Genomic DNA, 19,368 nt, shown 5'->3' with positions numbered 1-19,368 from the left:
ATATGCTTATTTCGTGCATATACCAAATTCAATACTCAAATATTCTAATACACTTGCACACACACACACACACATGAACAGCACTTCCATATTGAAATGTAATTAATCCGTTTTGTTAAATTTTCATTTGTGCATTTTGATAGGTGATTAGACGACATTATAAATGATGAAGGCCTAAGCGGATTTTAGTCTCTGCTGTATCGACTGTCCCGCCACAATTAAGCTTACATATACATACATACAGCGCACATACATGCATACACAGACACATACAGACTAATTGGGTCAAATGCACAGAGACTATTATTAGTCAGCTAAACTGATACAGTACCTCTCTAATTAAATATTACAATGTACTAACAAATTATTTATGGTAACAACGTTGGCAGTAGATAATTTATGGATTGAAATACAAGTAAGAGAGCCTCTAAGATCGGCTCAAATTATCGGACAGTCGGGCGGACAGACAGTCGAAACGACAATAAGTAGAGGGTATCCAATATATAACAACAATCAAAATTGTGTAAAATACCAATTTATGAGGTGTACAAGATATAATATTAATAATAAATTATTTTTGATAAGAGTTTTAGATATTGGAGTTTTAAGTGACATTAATAAAATATAAATAGTTCCAGATTTTGTTTAATTATCTCGATCTACACCTGATTTACAGGGACTTTCAAAAAAGTTCCAAGTCTCTAGCTCTTATAAATTCTGAGATGGTCGCGTTCATACTGAATGACTGACGGACTTACTTGACTTGAATTCTGATCAAGATTACGCATGTATAGCTTATTCTGCCTGCAAATGCAAGGCAACGAAAGCATATACCCCGTTACACCATGCTTAAAGGGCACAAAACATTTCATTGGATTAACCTAGTTAAAGCTCTTTAGGAACATTCTTGTCGACCGCTTTAAGTTGAGCTTAGCTATATAAGCTAAGCTTTAGTCAACTTGGCGGAGAAACCTATTTAACAATTAGGCTTAATTCTTGAACCAGAGCTTCAACTTTTCGAAGCAGACACAAGCCCCATTCTTCCCCCACTCTCTCTTTCTTTCTCTCTCTCTCTCTCTGTCTCTGTCCCTTGTTATCTCGCTATGGAGGATTATGAGAATTGTTCACAGGATTAAAAAGCCGAGTTGAAGGCAATGCAAAGTCGTTGCAATCAACGGATTAATGTGATTTGTGTTAGTCAACAGGCAACAGCCATGTCTGGTGCTTAACCAAGAGAGCAAAAGCTGCCAGGGATTAGGCGACCACATCAGGGATAGAAGCAACAGCGGCCTCGCTACGCTCTACCTCTCTCTCTCTCTCTGTCTGCATTTTTGTCGTTTCTCCTACTCTCTTGGGCCTACTTTGCGCCTGTGTTTTTTTTTTTTTTAGCCTTTTGCCATTCGTTTTTGTTGTTGACAACGTTGGCAACATGGTTAAGCCCCGGCCTATATCCCCAGCACCTGTCCCTGCACCTGCCCCTGTGCTGCGCCTGCCCTTGCCCCAGTCCCTCAGCTGGCTGCTCGTTTTTGTTGTTAATTGCAATTATGATAATGAATCTTACAAAAGACTAATTAGTATGTTAAAAATGTTGGCGAGCACAAAAGCTACGGATTTATACATTTACCTGTCGTCCCACTCATATATGCGCGCGTGTGTGTGTGTAGTTTTAAGAGCTCTACTCTAATGTGTGTGCGTGTGTGTGTGTGTCCTTTTGAATGGGCCACAGGCACAAAGGCAAAGGCAACAATAGATGGGAAGGGGCTAGAAGGGGCGAGAGTCCTTTCAACTTGGATGTTATTTAATGTGTTGCAAGCCAATTTTAATGCCTCTCCATCAATGGCTGTGTGTGTGTGTGTGTTTGGGACCATGCTGACATAATATTACTCGAAAAACTTGCGTAATTTAATGGCAAAGCAAAGGTTATCAAAAAAAGGGCAGCAACACATTCTGAGAACTTAGAACTAGTTGATAAATGAAGTTAAAACTAATTTCGAGAGCGAAACTAAAATGTCTAAGTTAATTAAAAGGAAGAAGAAACACTATCGATAGAGGTTAATCTTGGTTATTGATATCAAGAGCGAAGAAATCATAACAATATAGATGGATAGATATAAAATTGTTCTATGGATTTCGTTGAAGTTACTTGACAGTTACTAAAAACATTATAAAATTTACTTTACAAAGGGGTAATATAAGGATGGGAAGTCAGTTACAACAAAAATCGAAATTGTATAAAATACATATGAATCAACACTTAAAATGTAGAAGCTATAGCTCTAAATGTGTAGGAGATATAATAGAATAACTAATTTTCGAAAATATTTTAATCGATAACAACATAATGGAGTGCGTTATCGATTTTATTAGATACACATGTTTACAAAATTCAAGTCCCTAGCTTTTATATCTTCTGAGATCGGCGCGTTTATTACATACGGATAGACGGACAGGGCTAAATCGACTCAGCTAGTCACCCTGATCAAGAATATATATAATTTGTGGGGTCTTCCACGCCTTTCATCAAAACTATTATACCCTGATTTCCTATTAAAAATGGATTCAGGGAATAACATGAAAAAATTATCCTAAATTGCATTAAATTCTATTGAAAGATGATCAACACGACTTTACAAAAGGAACAGTATTTAATATCGATACTTATCGTCCTAGCTGCATATACTTGTTATCTAGACATTTATCAACTACTTTAAAGCCAAATAAAATTATCGATTTAATTTATTAATTTTTCATGCAAATTGCTTAATTATTGTTAAATTAATTGAATAAAAAGCGCCAATTAAGATAATTGATAATGGGCGTAAAAGAGATAACAGTATGCGTGGCCATTTAAATTGATATCGATATGTATATGTACATATACCTGTGTGTGTGTGTGTGTGTGTGTGTTGGTGTAGTAATGTTTATGACATTTTATATTCAATTGTTGCGGTTTGTTTATTGTAATTGAAATGCGTTTATTTGCTTTAATTCTCATTTGGAACTAAAGCGCCACCGGCGGCAATTATTGGCACTAATCTGTGCAAGGTTAGCCCATTAGGTGCGCCCACAGCATTCATTTTTTCTGCTATTCTCTCTCACTCTCTCTATCTCTCTCCGTCAGTATCTCCATACCGCTCACACGCTCGCACAGCGACAGACAATCTGGTTGCATATTTTATGCCCTGCGTCTGTTTTGCATTTGAAATCTGTTGACTCTTTAATCGATTTAGCAGCATCGACTGCTGCAGGCGACACATGAATTAGCCTGACAATGGAGGCATCGATAACAGCAGCAGCATAAATACACGCTCCCAACCCTCTGCCTGCCTTCTCTCTCTATCTCTCTCAGTCCCTCACAACCGCTGCCCATTCACTCACTCACAACAGCCATTGCGCCAGAAAGTATATTCGCTTTAACACAAACTTTTTATTATTTTTTTTCGTTTTCTCTCCAAGTTGTAGATTTTCATTTTCGATTTGTGCTCGCACTCGCTCGCACGCCCACAAATTGCCAGCGCATTTGCATACACGCACACATACACACCGGCAGGAGAGTCTCTCTCCACTTTCCAGCTATGACTTCTTTGCATGCTTGTGTATATGTGTGAGTGAGTGCGCGTGCAGCTTAGATGAACGCTGCCTGTGCGCGACAACAACAGCTCGAGCAAGAGCACTAACTCAGCGACACTAGCAAACCACTGTTGCGCAGCTGTTGTGTAGCTGTTGTGCATTCAAGCTGCGCTTCCATTGGAATACGCTGTTTGCTTTTACAGTTAAACTGCGAGCGTCACTTTTGCGCAGCTGTTTAAGCGTTTTGCAATCAAAGAAAGAAAACAAAAACTCACCGTTAGGTTGGCCACAGAAGCACAGGAGTCTGGAATATGGAAGCCTTCCAGCTGTAAGAGGAAAACAAGGACTTTGAGTTAATTTTGAATATTTTGGGAATGCTGATTTAACCTGTGATGCATTCCGTCCCTTTTCCCTTTCCCTTTTGATTTCATTTTTTTAAAGTCCGAGTCGCATTAAGCTCGCACAAGCTGCAACATTTAGCATATTAAGCGGGCACTGAAGTCGAACTGGCCAACAAATCCGGGACAGCTCTACAGTTCCAGTTCCACTTTGTGTGTCTCTGTCTGTGTCTCGTCGCGCAGCCATGCACTCGCCTCATCCGGATGCATGTGTGCGTGCGTGTGTGCGCGTGTGCCCATGTGGTTGTGTTTGTAGACATGCGGATGTTGTGCGATGCTGTTTATGCCTTTTACATTTTCCGCCATAATGAATTCTATGTTGCAGCCAAAGCAGCAGCTCAGGCAGAGGCAGAGGCAGAGGTAGCGGCAGAGCCAGAGCCAGAGGCAGCGGCAGCGGCAGCGGCATCGCACTGTGAAATTTCTAACTTCCGCTTTTTGCAAAGTTGACAACATGTCTGACCAGCTGCACAGTCCATGCGCTCACCTCTCTCCTGCTCTCCTTCTCTCCACTCCCGCTCGGTCTCTCCAAGAGCAGACAGCTTGCTTCCAGTCAAGCTCTGAACATATGTGAGAGTTGCGTCCATGAACTGGCTCCTTGCGAACGCAGTTTCTTCTCGTTTCATGCACATGCTCGCCTTTGACATACCCTATAATTGCCATTTGCTTGACGAAACTAAATGTAAAGGCAAACAATAATATTAATATGAAATAGAAATTGCAGTCAATATGAATTATTGATAAAATATTGAAAGCTCTGTATATTTGACCAAATAGAAACACATAATGAAACAGAAAACGTATGTAAAGCATATGCCTGGTGCATTGTACTTACCCAGTCTAGGGTATTTCAACTTTTGCGCCTAATTGTTGACGCTAGCCTCATTTTTTGTACCGCTATCTGCTATGTCCTGGCAAATACCAGACACTTAAGCGCATTACGCCAGAGTTTTGAGGGCATTCCGGCTATGAAATTACGCCGGACGACCAGCAAAAAGTTAAAGCCCAACAAATTTAATAAGGAAATTAATTATTAGACGTGACGGAAAATTGTGAGATGGAAAACGAATTGAGGTTAGGAGTATTTACAAGACAAAAGTGGTAAGACCAAGCTTGAATATAGCAGGAAATACGGAAGACTCAGAAACAATTATAAATAGTGTGACCATACACGATTAATAGTATTGTATAAATACTTAAATTGGTTAGGCTAGAGTTATTTGGACTAACAGTGTGACCAGACTTGGATAAATACACAAATGCTGCAATCAAAATCCTATTGAGGTTAATCTAAATTAATTAATGCCTAAGAACTATTGGCATTAAAGAGTGACCATTGTCATATAGATAATATGAAATAAATATGCTTCAATCGGGTATGTACGACTAGTAGATGCCCTGAACACTGTGTACGGCTATTAATCGAATCATTCTCTGCTTCTTTTATTAATACAGATAGACGAGTATGGCCCAATCAAGGAGAGAAATTGTGGCCAGTGACCGATAAGGAGGAAAATCAAGTCAATCGATTGGCCTTGGGCATATTCGAGCAAAGAGAGTGTAACCAAGATCCGAAACGATGCTCGTCTGAGTGAGAGCCCTACACAGGCTCTCAAATGTTTAAAGTAATTTTTAACTGATGCAGCTCTGAAGTAATGTGACAGCAAATGCCGGGCCTCACTCAGATGGTGGTTCGCCTACTCTGTTAAAAATTTAGAAATCCCGTCAAACCAAAGCCAAACTCAATTCACTCGAGTCACCAACAAAATTTCAAATCTATTTACCCGCTGTCAATATTCCCGTTCGTAAATCGAAATTTCGGCCAGTGCTCCATTTGTGTTTAGTTCTTGCACTATTCAAATCACTTTGGCCTTGAATTCCTTAACTTAACCAATTAAATTATATAGTTAAAAGCGATCGATTTTGTGGGTCTCCAGCGAGACTCACCCGACATTCAAAGTACCGCAAGCCAATCGAATATATACATATTCTCTATATATGTATATATATATATTTTCACAAATATATATGTATATACACCTATATCCATATATCGAGAACTGTGAATAGTGCCCATCGTCGAACGAGCGACCAGGAAACCGAAAAGCTGTGAACTGATCCGAAACCCGAACCGGGTGCGTGCTCAACAAGAAGTCTCTACGTTGCTTGAGGAAGACGATTCGATCAGTTGCTGGAGTTTGCAAGCCCCATCCCCCACAACCCAACCCCTCGTCCGACCTAGGCACTATTTTTGTTTTGTGTGTCCTTTTTTTTTTTTCTTACACGTAACTAATCCAAATTTTTAGTTGATTTTGTTTAATTTGTTTGTTTACCAACCCAATTTTAAGCTAGCATCAACAATACAAATTTCAAGAGGTAAGTCCTAGTTATAAGTAGGTATATATATATGTATATATATTATATTGAAATGTACATTGATGCTGTTGGTCTGATTGGCTCTGCCTCGCTCACCCATTTCCTGGGGCCTTGCTCACAAAAAGGGCTAAACGAAATATTGAAATAAATTTGAATAAAAATGTCTGCAAAGATTAAATCGCCGTCGTCTGCAATGCCCAGACGTTGGCCAGAGACCCCTCCGGGCACGCCCCCTGCCCAGCAGTGCAGCCTGTCCCGCTCCCTCACTGCATATTCCTCTGTATATGGCTGCCTGCTCGGCTGTTGCCTTTTGGCTTATTGTTGCGGCTGCCTTCGAGCTCGCTGGCCCGGCAAAAATAATGCGTATCCGTTGCGCATACCGAGACCAATTCTCAGTGTTTACCTCCTGCTTACCCCTACTCAGGGTCCTCGCCCTTCGCACTGTGAGAGGTTTCCCTTTGCGAATATCCTCCCATCACAGTTCTCTCTTTTGAAGTCCCCCCCTTCGGAATTCCCCCCTCTCGGAGCTGTTTGGAGAAACCTCTGTAGGTCTCTCCTCTCAGAGCTCCTCCTGGCGGACTCGTCCCTCTCGGAGTGCTCCTCTCGGAATCCTTCCTCTTGGACTACCCCCCACTCAGGTTTCCCTCTCTGTGACCCGCTTTTATATTGCATCCCCTCTATGCTTGCCTCGTCCCTCTGCTTCTCGGAATGCCCCCTTTCTGTTTTTATTTTTTTTTCTTAGACCCACCTCCCCTCTGCCCTTGCGTGAGTCCATTCCGAGTCCCTGCCTCTCTTAATTTGTTTATTTGTTCGCTTTCACCTTTAAACAATTCCATTTACACGCAGCGACAAATTTCAGTTTTTATGACTTTGGCGTTTGCTTCGTTTGCTACCTTTACGCATTCGCTTTATGGCCTGCTCCATAATAACAATAAATAAGTTAATTTTAATGCAATAAACACAATTGAAGCGTGGACAGCTGCTGCAGTCGCTAAAGTCGTCCTTAACTATGTGCCACATCTCAAGAAGTTCGTTTCAATTTGAAGTTTGAAAACTTTTACCCAATCTAGGTGCTTATCATCTTATCTTACATAACAAAGTCCTATAACTAGAATTACTTGTATAAGTATATATGTATATACATATATTTATATACATATTTTTAGGTATGTCGAATAATATTTTCTATAGCTTACCATGAGCACGCAATGTATCAAATTTATGCACTCAAGTGGAGTCCCTAATCTTAAGTCTTTTTAATCTAATAGCCTCATCCCCTCTTAACCACATATTTGAGAATTTCTTAAAGTTTTTATTTTGCATGCTATGTAAGGCTCCCCCTTGTAGGATTTCTCTAGGTCCATTTAAATACAAAAGTCTTGTTTATTCTCTCAAATTCTTTTTCTTTTTCTTCTCATATTGAGTAATTCTCTCTTTCCTTATAGAACTATTTTCATCACTCAGACCTATTTTCTACATCTCTTTCTTTTTCGCTTTTCGGCTCTCTCTCTCTCTCTCTCTCTCTATCTTTGTTAAGTATTTCTATCTTTCTCTATGTCTTGGACAAGTATTCCTTTTCTCCCTCCCTCAAGCGACTTCTCCGTCAGTCAATATAAGCCCTTTATTTTGTCACTCTCTCTCTCTCTCTCTCTCTCTTTGTCTTTTTGTCCTTCCATCGCAGAATACTTCTCTAAATCTACCTCTTTCTCTCTTTGTCTATCTATCATCTAAAAATTCTCCATTTTTCTTTTTCTCCACCATTCTTTGTCCCTCTATCATAGAATAATTCTCTCTCTCTCTCTCTTTCTCTCTCTCTCTCTCTCTGTCTGTACCTCATGATTCTTTCGCTCAGAATGATTAAGTCTCTCAGAATAATAATCTGCTTCTCAGATTTCACTTTCTGAGAATAATTCTATTTCTGAATATCCCTATGTAAGCATAAATCTCTTCATCTCTATCAGAATAAGTTCTCCTCCCAGAATAATTCTGTGTTTCTCTCTATCATCTATCATCTATGTATACTCTCTCTATACCCTATATCTCTCCCTCATATTCATTATAATGTCTCCAATTTATTATATCTTTTTCCCTCTCTGCTTTCCGTACATTATATCTCACATATACAATATATCATTCCACTAATCTCACACCTCTCTCTCTCTCTCTCTGTCTTTTCGCCCGCTCTCAGTCATGAACAATGAATATTCTTATCCTACCGACATGCAGCAGAACTGTAAACTGTATGGCATGGTTGAGATTGACAAGCTGCGGTCCGTGTGGAAGGCGCGCAAGTTCGCCATCCAGGTGCCCGACTCGATCGTGCAGAGCGGGCTGCTGCCCTCGATCTTCGACTGGGCGCTGTTGGGGCAGCTGATGCCGGCGGAGCAGGCGAGTGGCGAATCGCTACTGCAGCAGCGCATCAACGATCTGGAGCTGTTGAATAGCTTGACCACGCCGCTCCAGCGCATCCAAATACTGCCGGAGTTGGGGCTCGATGTGGACGTGATTATGGGTAGGCCAAGCTTCAATGTGCTCGTCCAGGACGACGGCAGCATATTGGTCAAGGAGTTGCCCAGCCTGCATATCCATGTGTATGCGGCCGAGACGCGAGCCGCCGCTGGCCAGGACTGCGACATGCTGAACGAGGTGAGCATCATGGCCATCGAGCAGAGGAAACAACTGGCCGCGCTCATCACCCACAAGGCGACGCTCTTCACCAGGACCGAGACCATGGCCGACGGCTCGAAAATTGGCGAGCCGGAGGAGCTGCCGGACGAGCAACCCAAATTGGCCCACGATCCCAACGAGGAGTTGGGCGAATTCGAGGAGTTTCTCGAGCGCACCTGCAACCTGTCTGACAGTCGCAACATGCTCAAACAGCAGCTCAGCCGCAAACAGCAGGAGCTGCGACAGCAGAAGCAGCAGGAGGAGCATCAGCAGAAAGAGCAGCAGGAGGAGCAGCAGGAAGAGCAGCTCAAGCAGCAGGAGGAGCAGAAGGAAGAGCAGCAGAAGCAGCCTGAGCAGCAGGAGAAGCAGCAGGAGCAGGAGCAGGAGCAGCAGCAAGTCAAACAGCAAGATCTGGAAGCGGCACAGCACAATGTAATGCTGGAACTGGAGGTGCCGCCGCCCTCCGAGTCGGCTGTTCAACAAATCGACGAGCCCGTCGTCGTCGAGACCCGACTCCGACGCCGTCAACCGTTTTGGATACGTTTCGGCAATTGGCTGCGCCAGAGCCTGCCACGCCTCAATTAGTGGATGGATGGCCCACGCTGTCTGTGATATCAGAACGTTTGCGGATCGTGCCCAGTCAATTCCTAACTCAACGATGCCAACACTCTTGTCCACAGATCCTACAAATAAATGAAAAATTCTAGTAACTGCGCCCCGAAACGGTGGTCTGAATGCGGTGGGTGGCGGGGCGGGCGAACTTTGAGCAAATCGCTTGGAAAAATGCGGAATGCGTAAGCGAGGCAAGAAAACCACTTGACGGAAATTGCGCAAACACAAGACGCGTTTTGGCTACGCAAACTTCATTACGCTCAGCTGCATCCTTAGCCTTAGAGCGGCCAGAGCGAAACTTTCTTTCATTCAGAGGCGCCATCCCTCTCTTTCCACTCGCCATCTCTTTCCATCTTTCTACTTGACTTCCTTTTTTTGCAGCAAACAAGTGGATTCATTTGAGCAAAAACTTCTAGCTGTGCTCTACCTAGCTACAGGGTATCAACCGTACAATACGGTCGCTTATAGTTCTCAACTGGTTTCAATAGAGTTTAGCTTAAATGGAAGTTGTAAATGGCTCAATCTGAAATTTGTAGGAGATCAAATTCTTGACCTCTATTCACTTCTTAATTTTCAATTTTGCTAGAATTCTGAAGTTACGGTATTTATCTATAGGAATTCAAGGGAGCTTTGAATGTAGATGCTTAAATAATAATTGAAATATTTTTGTAGCTTTCTATTTCCACCTTCATTCTAGTTTAGAAGAGAGACAGACTTTCAGTTGGAAGTTGCTTGGAGTAGGGTTGCTCAATATTGGAAATAAACCTGGCTGCTCACGTTGCTGTCACTATCGATAGCCCAGCATAGATCTTCGATATTTCTCGAATATCGAAATTGGTGATATCGATTATTCTATTATATTATTACAGCACAATCAATTCAATAGATGTTTTTGCTTTCAGCATCGAACACTGAAATTTAACGAGCAACTTGCAGCTAATTTAACTCGAGCTTCAGATTACTAAATATAGAGCTGGGAACAGGAAACTTATTATATTTTTTATGTTACAGGAACAGATCTGATGAGCAAAAATATAAGTGATTAAAAATGTAAATCATGTTATATGAATTAAAATTCCTAAATTTCCTTCCTTGCCTTATATTAGGAACATTTTTTCTCCAAATCAGCATACCTGTTCCTTAAGGTATATTCTATTCATGTACATTTATGTTGTTTTTTGTTTTTTATTTACAAATTTTATTTATTTAACATATTAATATAATTTTTTTATATCTGTTTAAATGTTTGTAGTCATTCTCAAATTATAGCAAAACTCTTGAAGCTCAAGCTTGAGTTGAGTTTACCATTTCGGAAACTATTAAAATCGAATTTGAAAGGTATTTCAAGCTGTTTAGTTAGTTGACATATAAGCATCCATTTTGATAGGCTTAAAGCTGATTAGCCATAACATTTAATATTCGAGACCTACTGTCCATCTCTCTCTCTCTCTCTCTGTCTCTGTCTCTCTCGCTCTACCATCGACTTTCGCCCGGCCTAAAAAGCGAACCATGAGACGGACGGTTCGGCATGCAAAATGTGCATAAGATAAATGGAGCACAAAGCGCTTTGAGGCAACATTAAAAGCTCACTACCCGGGGCGTGCTCCAGCCTCCTGCTCAGTTTCTCGTCTGCCCTCTCGGCTCCTGCTGTGGCGCCACCTAGCGATGGGCATGAAAAGTCATTCACTAATGGGATGACGGCTGAATGCCTCGGCTCATGTGGAGCACATGCTATAGATAGCTGCGGAGCGGGAGTGCTGGCGGATCGGCTAGGGAGCTCAAGGAGGAGTGATGGGCCAGGGGCTGTGGTGGGCGGTGGCTACTGTGAAGGGGATGGAGTACGATGACATGGTCTAGCCATATCCATTTGTATTTGCACTTCTTCTATTGGCAACATGTGGCGCCTTTTATTAAAAATTCATTTGCTTACACACACACACACACACGTACACACACCCATGTATCCCCTCCCCGGGAAGCTGTTGCAGACAGAGCTTAGACGCCAAAACGGGGGGCGTGGCTGGCTATGGCATTGACAACGGCTCAGCTTCTGCTCGATTTCTTTGTCTGTTTCGTCATGTTGACGGCGGCTGCCCAGCTGCTACGCCCCCTTGCCTACTCCCCCTCAATTTTCAACAGCTGCTGCAGCGGTTACGTCCAAATATTTTCCACTTTTTTCCGGTACTGCGTTTGGGCTCTTTGTTAACTCATTTGACCCGCATTGACATAAATCTATTGATGGATCGCTTAAAGACGCTTTGATTGAAAACGAGTTTATAGATATAGAGATAGAGAGATTATTATTTAAGTAAAATCAAAATACCCGATACAAATCTCAGGAGCAAAGTCAATATGGAACGCAAATGAAGGCAGACCAAGTGGCACAGGATCTTCATTAGCTTTCAATCAATCAGAAAGTCTTTCCGTCGTATTTAGATGTGCTGTTCAATCAATCTGATATTCAATCAAATGATCTAAAACTTATAAGAAAAGGCAAAGTTAGTTAGGGCATCAATCAATAAGTCAGTCATTCAGTCAGCTACTCCATCAATTAGCTGATAAGTTCGCAGTATGATTGACAGTCGGTCAAACTGTTCAATCAGCAAGTTGACAGATAGCTCGTCAAGTAGGCAGTCAATCAGTCATCATGCATTCACTCCATAGAGAAACTGCAACTCACTCGTATATTAAGTCAAACGAATAAGGAAAGCGAATCGATGTGTCAAATCTATCAATTGATCAATCAATGAATTTGTAATTCGAAAGTCAGCAATTTGTTAATCAGCAATCGGTTAGTCAGACATTAAGTCAGGCGATGAATCAATCAGTCATCATTGAGTCAAGCTGTGCAAAATCAAAAACTTACTCACAGAGCAAGTCAAAGGAATAGTGAAACTGTCAGTCAATTAATCGAATTAACAGTCAGTCAATCAGCTGATCAATCAATCAATTTATAAGTGTTTAGCATGCTAGACTCTTAGCTTATTAGTTATTCGACTATTCAGTCCATGAGCCCAAAGTCAGCTTGACAGCTAGTTATTCAATCAATCAGTCGTCAGTCAGTCAATCAGGTGGCCTTAACTATGAGCACAATTGAATGCTTCCAGTGGATTTATTCAAACGAGTGCTGAACGAAAGTCGAGAGCATATCTCTGGGTCATATGTGTGAAGGTATTCAATGGGCATTCAAATCTCTGCCGGATGGTGGGCGTGGCGCCGGCGCGATGTGCTGTGGGAGTTGCCAACAAATAAGTGTGCAAATATTCTCCATGTTGGTCAAGTCGAGTGAATTTGTCCAGTGTCCCTGGCACAAAATGCCAAATGAAGTGGAAGCAAAGAATTTCACACAATGTGAACTCTGACCTACCTCTCCCCCACCCACCCACACACTCACACACAGAAGTGATTGTGAATGATGGAGAATGGGCGAATAAGCCAACAAATAAACAAACAAACAAACAATGCGAAACGAAACGAACAGCAACAAAATACAAATAAGCCAACAAATAAAAGCAAAAGGGCAACAGGTGGGGCGGAGCTGCGGCCAGGTGCTGCTGTGGGCGAGCCCCCCGGCTTGGGCTTGGGGTAGACAAATTTTAACTCGAAAATCACATAAGCCAAGTTACCCCTAGACCCACTCGTTAGGGCCATTGTATTCCATTGTAGGACAAGATATGCGGTCTCCCTTCCGAGCCCACAGAGGCTCGCCTGCCCCGCTGGGAGTCCGGCACCTGATACTCTACCCCAGCCTCAGCCCTGACACCGGTCCCCCTCACCGGCTGGCCCTGTTCCATATCCTGTTTGACAAACCTACTTCATTATTACGCTCGATTGTGTGGGACTTGTCGTTGTTGGCGGTCAGCATAAAAATGCAAACGGACAACAGGTGCAGCGAGCCATGGGGCGTGCCTGACGTCGAGATACCCTATAGGCGGCAGCAAACAAATGGAGATGCTCCAGTTGAAGAAGTCAATTTGTGGGGAGGAAATGGACTTTTAAGCACGAACACGAAATGTTAAACATGGAATGTTGAGCAGGGAATGTTAAACTGGGACTGTTAAGCAGAGATTGTAAAACTGGGACTATTAAACTGGGAATGTTAAGTGGGGAGTGTAAAACTGGGACTATTATACTGGGACTGTTAAGTGGGGACTGTTAAACTGTTAAACAGAGACTGTTGAGCAGGGACTGTTAACCAGGGACTGTAAACCAGGGACTGTTAACCAGGGAATATTAAACATGGACTGTTAAATTCAACTGTTAGACAGGAACTATTAAACAGGGACTGTTAAGCATGGACTGTTAAACAAGGAATGTTAAATTGGGACTGTTAAACATAGACTGTTAAATTGGGACTTTGAAGTAGGGACTGTCAAACATGAACTGTAAAACTGGGACTGTTAAACAGGAACTGTAAAACTGGGACTCTCATAAGAGGATTTTTTCAGCTGAGACTCTCAAATGGTGATTCTTAAACTGTACATTCAAATTTTCATTCAAAATGAAGGAGAAACGAAAAGAAAAAAAACAACCTAGAGCACATAGCAAACTGCATGAAATGCTCAACATACCCTGGTATCGCTGAGGCCACCAGGGTATCGACACACAGACATACAGGTAGCTGGGCAACCAGCGAATGTGCTTTGGAATGGAATGAGCCAAACATTTCATTTGTTGTCCTTCGCATTCCCTTTTCACACTTTGCGCAGCGAAAACAAAGCGAATGCCCCAAAAGCCAGAGCCAAGAAGTCGATGCTGATGGGGTGTGTGTGAGGGATGGAGAGATAGAGTGTGTGTGCGTGTGTGTGTGTGTGTGTTTGTGTTGTGGCATTACCTTTTGCATTGCAATGTGTACAAGAGTCCTGCTCGCTGCTCTGCTCTCCACTCGCTCAGCCGCAACTTTAGCTGTCTGTCAAATATGCTAGAGAAATATTTCAAATTGTGGCTGCTAAAAATTGAACGTCCCGCGTGTGACGGGAACAGCAATAGCTAGGTAGACAGGCAGAACAACAACAGCAAGAACAACAGCAACTGCAATGTGCAGTTGAACGAATACTGAATGCTCTATGTGTGTGAGAGAGAAAAAGGGGGAGAGAGTAGGATAGAGATATAGAAAGATAGAAAGAAAGATAGAGAAGATAGAGAGGCACGCATGCAGAGAATTTATACTGTACATATGCTTCCTGAGAATTATTACGTTAAACAATTTTCTAATAGGATTCTAATAGGAATCCCTCAGTTTTCTTGTTACACTCAACTCTTGGGCCGCTCACGGTAATCTACTTAAGCAGGCACACGGAAATTCTGTGATAACAATGATGTCCAGCAGAGCATATTCAAAACTATCCAAATATATACATACATATGCTAGCCAGAGTTGTCTCCTCGCCCAAAAATATTGTAGCATGTGATAAACATAGATTGATTGCTGCTTGATCTGCTATGCTTGGTATATTGTACTGAGTATAACCTAATCTCTGTAAATTTATATATACATATATCTGCCAGAGTTGTCAAGCCTTCCAAAACTGGCATATGAATGCAGCCTAATAGACTTTTGCTCGGGCAGCTCAATGATGACAAAGATGTTCAACAGGGAGTATGCAAAACTATGTAAATGAATATATCAGCCAGAGTTGTCACCTTTCGAAAATATCAATTGATCCAAACTTTTGGACTTTTTGCTTGGGCAACTCAATAATAACATATGCATATATCAGCCAGAGTTGTCACCTTTTGAATATAATAGGTCAAGTCCAATAACTTTTTTTAAGGCAGCTCAGGGATAGCAAAGATGTTCGATAGGGAATATGCCAAACTATGAATATAAATATATCAGCCAGAGTTGTCAGCTTTTGTAAATAAAAGGTGACCAAGGCAGAGTTGCCTTGTTTGGGCAACTCTAGAAGGCGTTAATTTCGATATGTCTTTGGCCAACTCCGGCAAGTCCTGGCTAACGCTGGTGGCCCTGGCAACCCTGGCAGCCCTGCCCATCGCCGCAGAGGCATCTCCGCGTTGCTTTGTTTGTATTCATTTCATTTATATTTGTTTGGTATTCAAAGCGCAGTCCACAGCTCACAGCTCGCACTACAGCTACAACTAAAGCGACAGCTGCCCCAACGGCTTGCCACATGCCACGCGGCATTTCCATGCCACATGCCAGACCGCGGCAACGTCGACGACCACATGGGCAGCCAGCGACACGCCAAGAATTTCATTATTTGCACCTTTTGTGCAATTTTCCAGAAACTTTCTCAATTATTCATTTCGTCATTTTCAAGCTGTTTTTTAAAAAGTATTTTCGAGCATATTTTTAGCTTTTTTAAGCTTTTTTAGCTTTTTATTTGTAGTTGCCTCATTTGCTTATTATCCATCAAATTTTATAGTGGCCAATTGGGAATTAGAAGAAAGCTGGCAACTCTGATTCTCGGTTAATGTTTCAGGGCTGAAGAAATATTTACTTTCTACTTTACTTCTATATTTACTTCTACATACATTTATATATTTAAATATGCATATATGTATGTGTATATATATCTGGCATATCGTATTTTGACATTGTTTTTTAGATCTTATTATATTCTTCATTTAATATTTCTTATAAGCATTATATAATATCTTAACTTACCTGACTTGCAGCTTTTAATTCTTTTTGAGAATAATGATGAGTTCCTTGGCTATACATGCAGCGTATGCTTGTTGCTTTACCCATTTCAGGATGTCTAAGGACCTTTGATAAATTTTCATATAAAGCAAATGAAATTTATCTCAGGCCCTTAAGTACCCAGACGAATGGCGATATAGCGCATATGTATATGGAAAAGATAGATGCACATATATAAAGAATATATACATATATGTATATATATATTATAAACTACACACACACACACACAGTCCAATTAAATGTAAAAGCCCAAAGGGAAACTTTCTTCCACTTGCCTTGTTTTTGCCAATATCTGAACATATGCCGCACTTAAATATCGTATATCTGTTCCACAAATCTGTGGAGCTATATTGAATTAGCTGCCACCCCCTGCGCCTTCATAGCGCGCTCCTCTGATCCTTTCGCCTTTCTTTGCTCTTCGTGCGTGGTAAAAAATCAATTTAAGTCAAAATTAAATTTCCAAAAATCAACAATACAGGCTGCACACACACAGACACACACACACGCACACACACATGACTGACTGCAACAACAATATTAACATAAGTAAGAACGCCCCGCCATAACTTCACGTGCCACGCCCCCATTCGGCTGAGGCCTTACCCCAAGCTGGCAAAGAAATTGTTGTTGAGTCGCAAATATTTTGTGGAAATCTTTGCAGCCGCAACTGCAGCAGGCAGTGGGCGTGGCTGGGGTTAGACGCCTGGGAGGTCTGTAGTGACATGGGGAGGGGGGGTGGTGGGGAGCAAAGGGTCGTTGCCAGTTTATCCTTTATGCGCGGCCCACTTTCAGGCAGGCGCGTAGCCAGTGTTTGATTTATGCCGCTTGAATTTTAAAATTGTTTTCTTTTTCTCTATCACACTCGCACTCTCTTCAGCGCTACACCTCTCTCTCTCTCTCTCTCTCTCTCTCTCTCTCTAGCTATGAGTATTTATTTATGTTGAACTGTATATACCCTTTATTAATGTAATATTACCAGTTTACTTTTCCTTAACAGCAAATCTGATAATATTATAAAAATAACAGGTACATAAGAAGCTGATATGATATATATAACTAAATCTGAAATTTTATATATTAAGTTTTAGAATGGGTTCACTTTTTTTTTTTTTTTAGATAAAAAACCTTAAATATTTTTAGTCAAAGTCAAAATTTATAGAGCAACATTTAGCACTTTATACTTCTTATACTTAATATTATGCTCCTACTTCTTCATCTTCTAGAACTGCTATCTATGTAGTAAAGTTAATTGCATTGGAAGAAATGTTGTTCGATTATCAGATATTACCTTACATAATAATTTTGTAATGTATATATTATATAAGGTAATACATAATAAAAACAAACAAAACAATACTCATTAATTGATATATTGTTGTCAAATGCAATTGTCAAAAAAAAAAATTAATAATAATAATAATAAAAAAAAGTAGATTACCTCAGATTACCTCAGGTGAGTTATCATAGCACAGCTGGACTATTATATTATTACATTGCCCAACTGCTCTTCTTATATGCCAAGTTTGATGAGTATAGCTGCTCGTAAAGCTCAGTTCGGTTAGTTAAGAATTATGATGTGGAGATACATGTGTAGATTTCTTTATAAGCGACTCCGTTATGCAATTTAATATTTCGACTCACTTCAGCATATCTTTGCATAAGTCAAGATACCTGCCTGCATACCCTATACACATACATACATACGAAAAAGAAAATACAGCTGAAAAACAAATCCGATTAAGTTTTCAGCGTTTCTTTTGGCCAATTCTCATGCGTGTGTCGTCGCTTTGGGGTTGAGGCAACCAGCAAAAGAGTTTCACAAAAGATCAAAAACAAAAAACTGTAATAAAAAAAGAAAAGCTCTTCCGCCGTTTTCAATCTTAAGACAACGTCGCGCACCCAAACCCCAAGCCCCAACCCCAGCCCATCCCAGCTCCACCCCAGCATCCTTGGCCCAATTTAAAAAAAAAAAGCGAAAGGATTCCATTTTACGAGTGGCAGGAGAAACTTCAACAACAACAACAACAAATCAAAGTGTTTGGCAAGGTTTGGGGCGGGGTCTCTCTGGAGTAGAACTTCCGCTAAAGGGGTTTGACTCGCCGTCGTGCGTGTCTCTTAGCCAGTTTGCGACCTTGCCAAATAGTTTTACGGTGCCCAGCGGGGCGCTAAACTCTCAACTCTGCACTTTCCTTAAGCTAATTGTAAAATGTGAAAGGCTAACAACTGTATTTAAGGTGCTTTATGTTTGATTATGAATAGTTCAACCAGAAATCTATTTAAGACATCTTTGAAACATCTAGATCTAAAAGAACTTTTTATTTCATATACGAACCTCTTTTTCAATTAAATTTCGTATAATAAGTTATTCAATTAACATAAGCAGGTTGTACACATAGCAAATAAAGGCAGTCATAGAGTGCAGACCTATAAACTATAAACCTGCCTTAAGCAGGTCTCCATTACATCAAAACATCTATGGAACAGGTAGATGAGCTATTAGAGTTAAGAGAAATAGTGTTGGGCAGGACTAGCTTGAAGGGCTTATGAATATCTGTTAGTGAAACTTGATATGCTGCCGCTTAACATACTCTGTTAACGAGCTGTTAGGAGGATATTTTCAGTGGCTTGTGAGGCTAAACTGGTGATATGTACATACATATGTATGTATGTATATATATGTATATAAAATCGAATTGAACGTAATGATAAATTGATTGAATGTCAATTTTTTTTTAGTACTGGGTTTAATGCTATGTAATATGTATGCTAAAGGATCAAATAACTGCCTAACCCAGCGCAGCCTATTAATGTCTTGAGACTTGATTTAAGAAGCAATATATTTAAATATTGAAATACGACACTTTAGTGCACTCGAGAATTAGATTACTTGCTTATCAGGCAGGTCACAGGCATTAGCTTTGGCTATGTCGAAAAATACACGAAATTTGATTGATTATGCGTCAAAACTCTATAAATATTTCCATCGACTCTACGCGATTTGCGCATCTGCATCATTCAAATGGCAAACGATTTCAATACTAATACAAGATTAAGATTTTACATCACCTTCATGCTCAAATT

At 40.9% G+C, this 19,368-nt stretch overlaps 1 protein-coding gene and 1 long non-coding RNA gene across 4 annotated transcripts in view; one reads left to right on the top strand and one right to left on the bottom strand.

Annotated features, from left to right (window-relative positions):
- The window catches only part of LOC149267855 (uncharacterized), a 31,966-nt gene extending 22,248 nt beyond the window's left edge, over window positions 1-9,718 (top strand). For 2 of the 3 annotated variants that reach the window (XM_089473759.1, XM_089473758.1), the window contains 2 exons: window positions 5,421-6,341; window positions 8,530-9,718. In XM_089473759.1, the coding sequence (XP_089329885.1) occupies window positions 8,532-9,593 (1,062 nt within the window). In that variant the 5' untranslated portion in view covers window positions 5,421-6,341; window positions 8,530-8,531 and the 3' untranslated portion in view covers window positions 9,594-9,718. Of the gene's footprint in view, window positions 1-5,199; window positions 5,342-5,420; window positions 6,342-8,529 lie in introns of those variants that run through there. The other variant, XM_089473760.1, reaches the window with a different exon arrangement.
- LOC149267856 (uncharacterized) lies at window positions 3,349-5,114 on the bottom strand. Its single transcript, XR_016270971.1, has 3 exons — window positions 4,801-5,114; window positions 3,958-4,641; window positions 3,349-3,896 (listed from the first exon to the last, which is right to left on the bottom strand). It is a non-coding gene; the product is annotated as an uncharacterized LOC149267856 (long non-coding RNA).
- Window positions 9,719-19,368: the final 9,650 nt, after the last annotated feature.

This window comes from Drosophila arizonae, chromosome X, assembly GCF_054131065.1.
Source record: "Drosophila arizonae isolate 15081-1271.41 chromosome X, UAZ_ARI_1.0, whole genome shotgun sequence".
Classification (NCBI taxonomy): Eukaryota; Metazoa; Arthropoda; class Insecta; order Diptera; family Drosophilidae; genus Drosophila; species Drosophila arizonae.
Note: the sequence above shows the minus strand (reverse complement) of the source record. Positions and strands in the feature narration are given on the sequence as shown.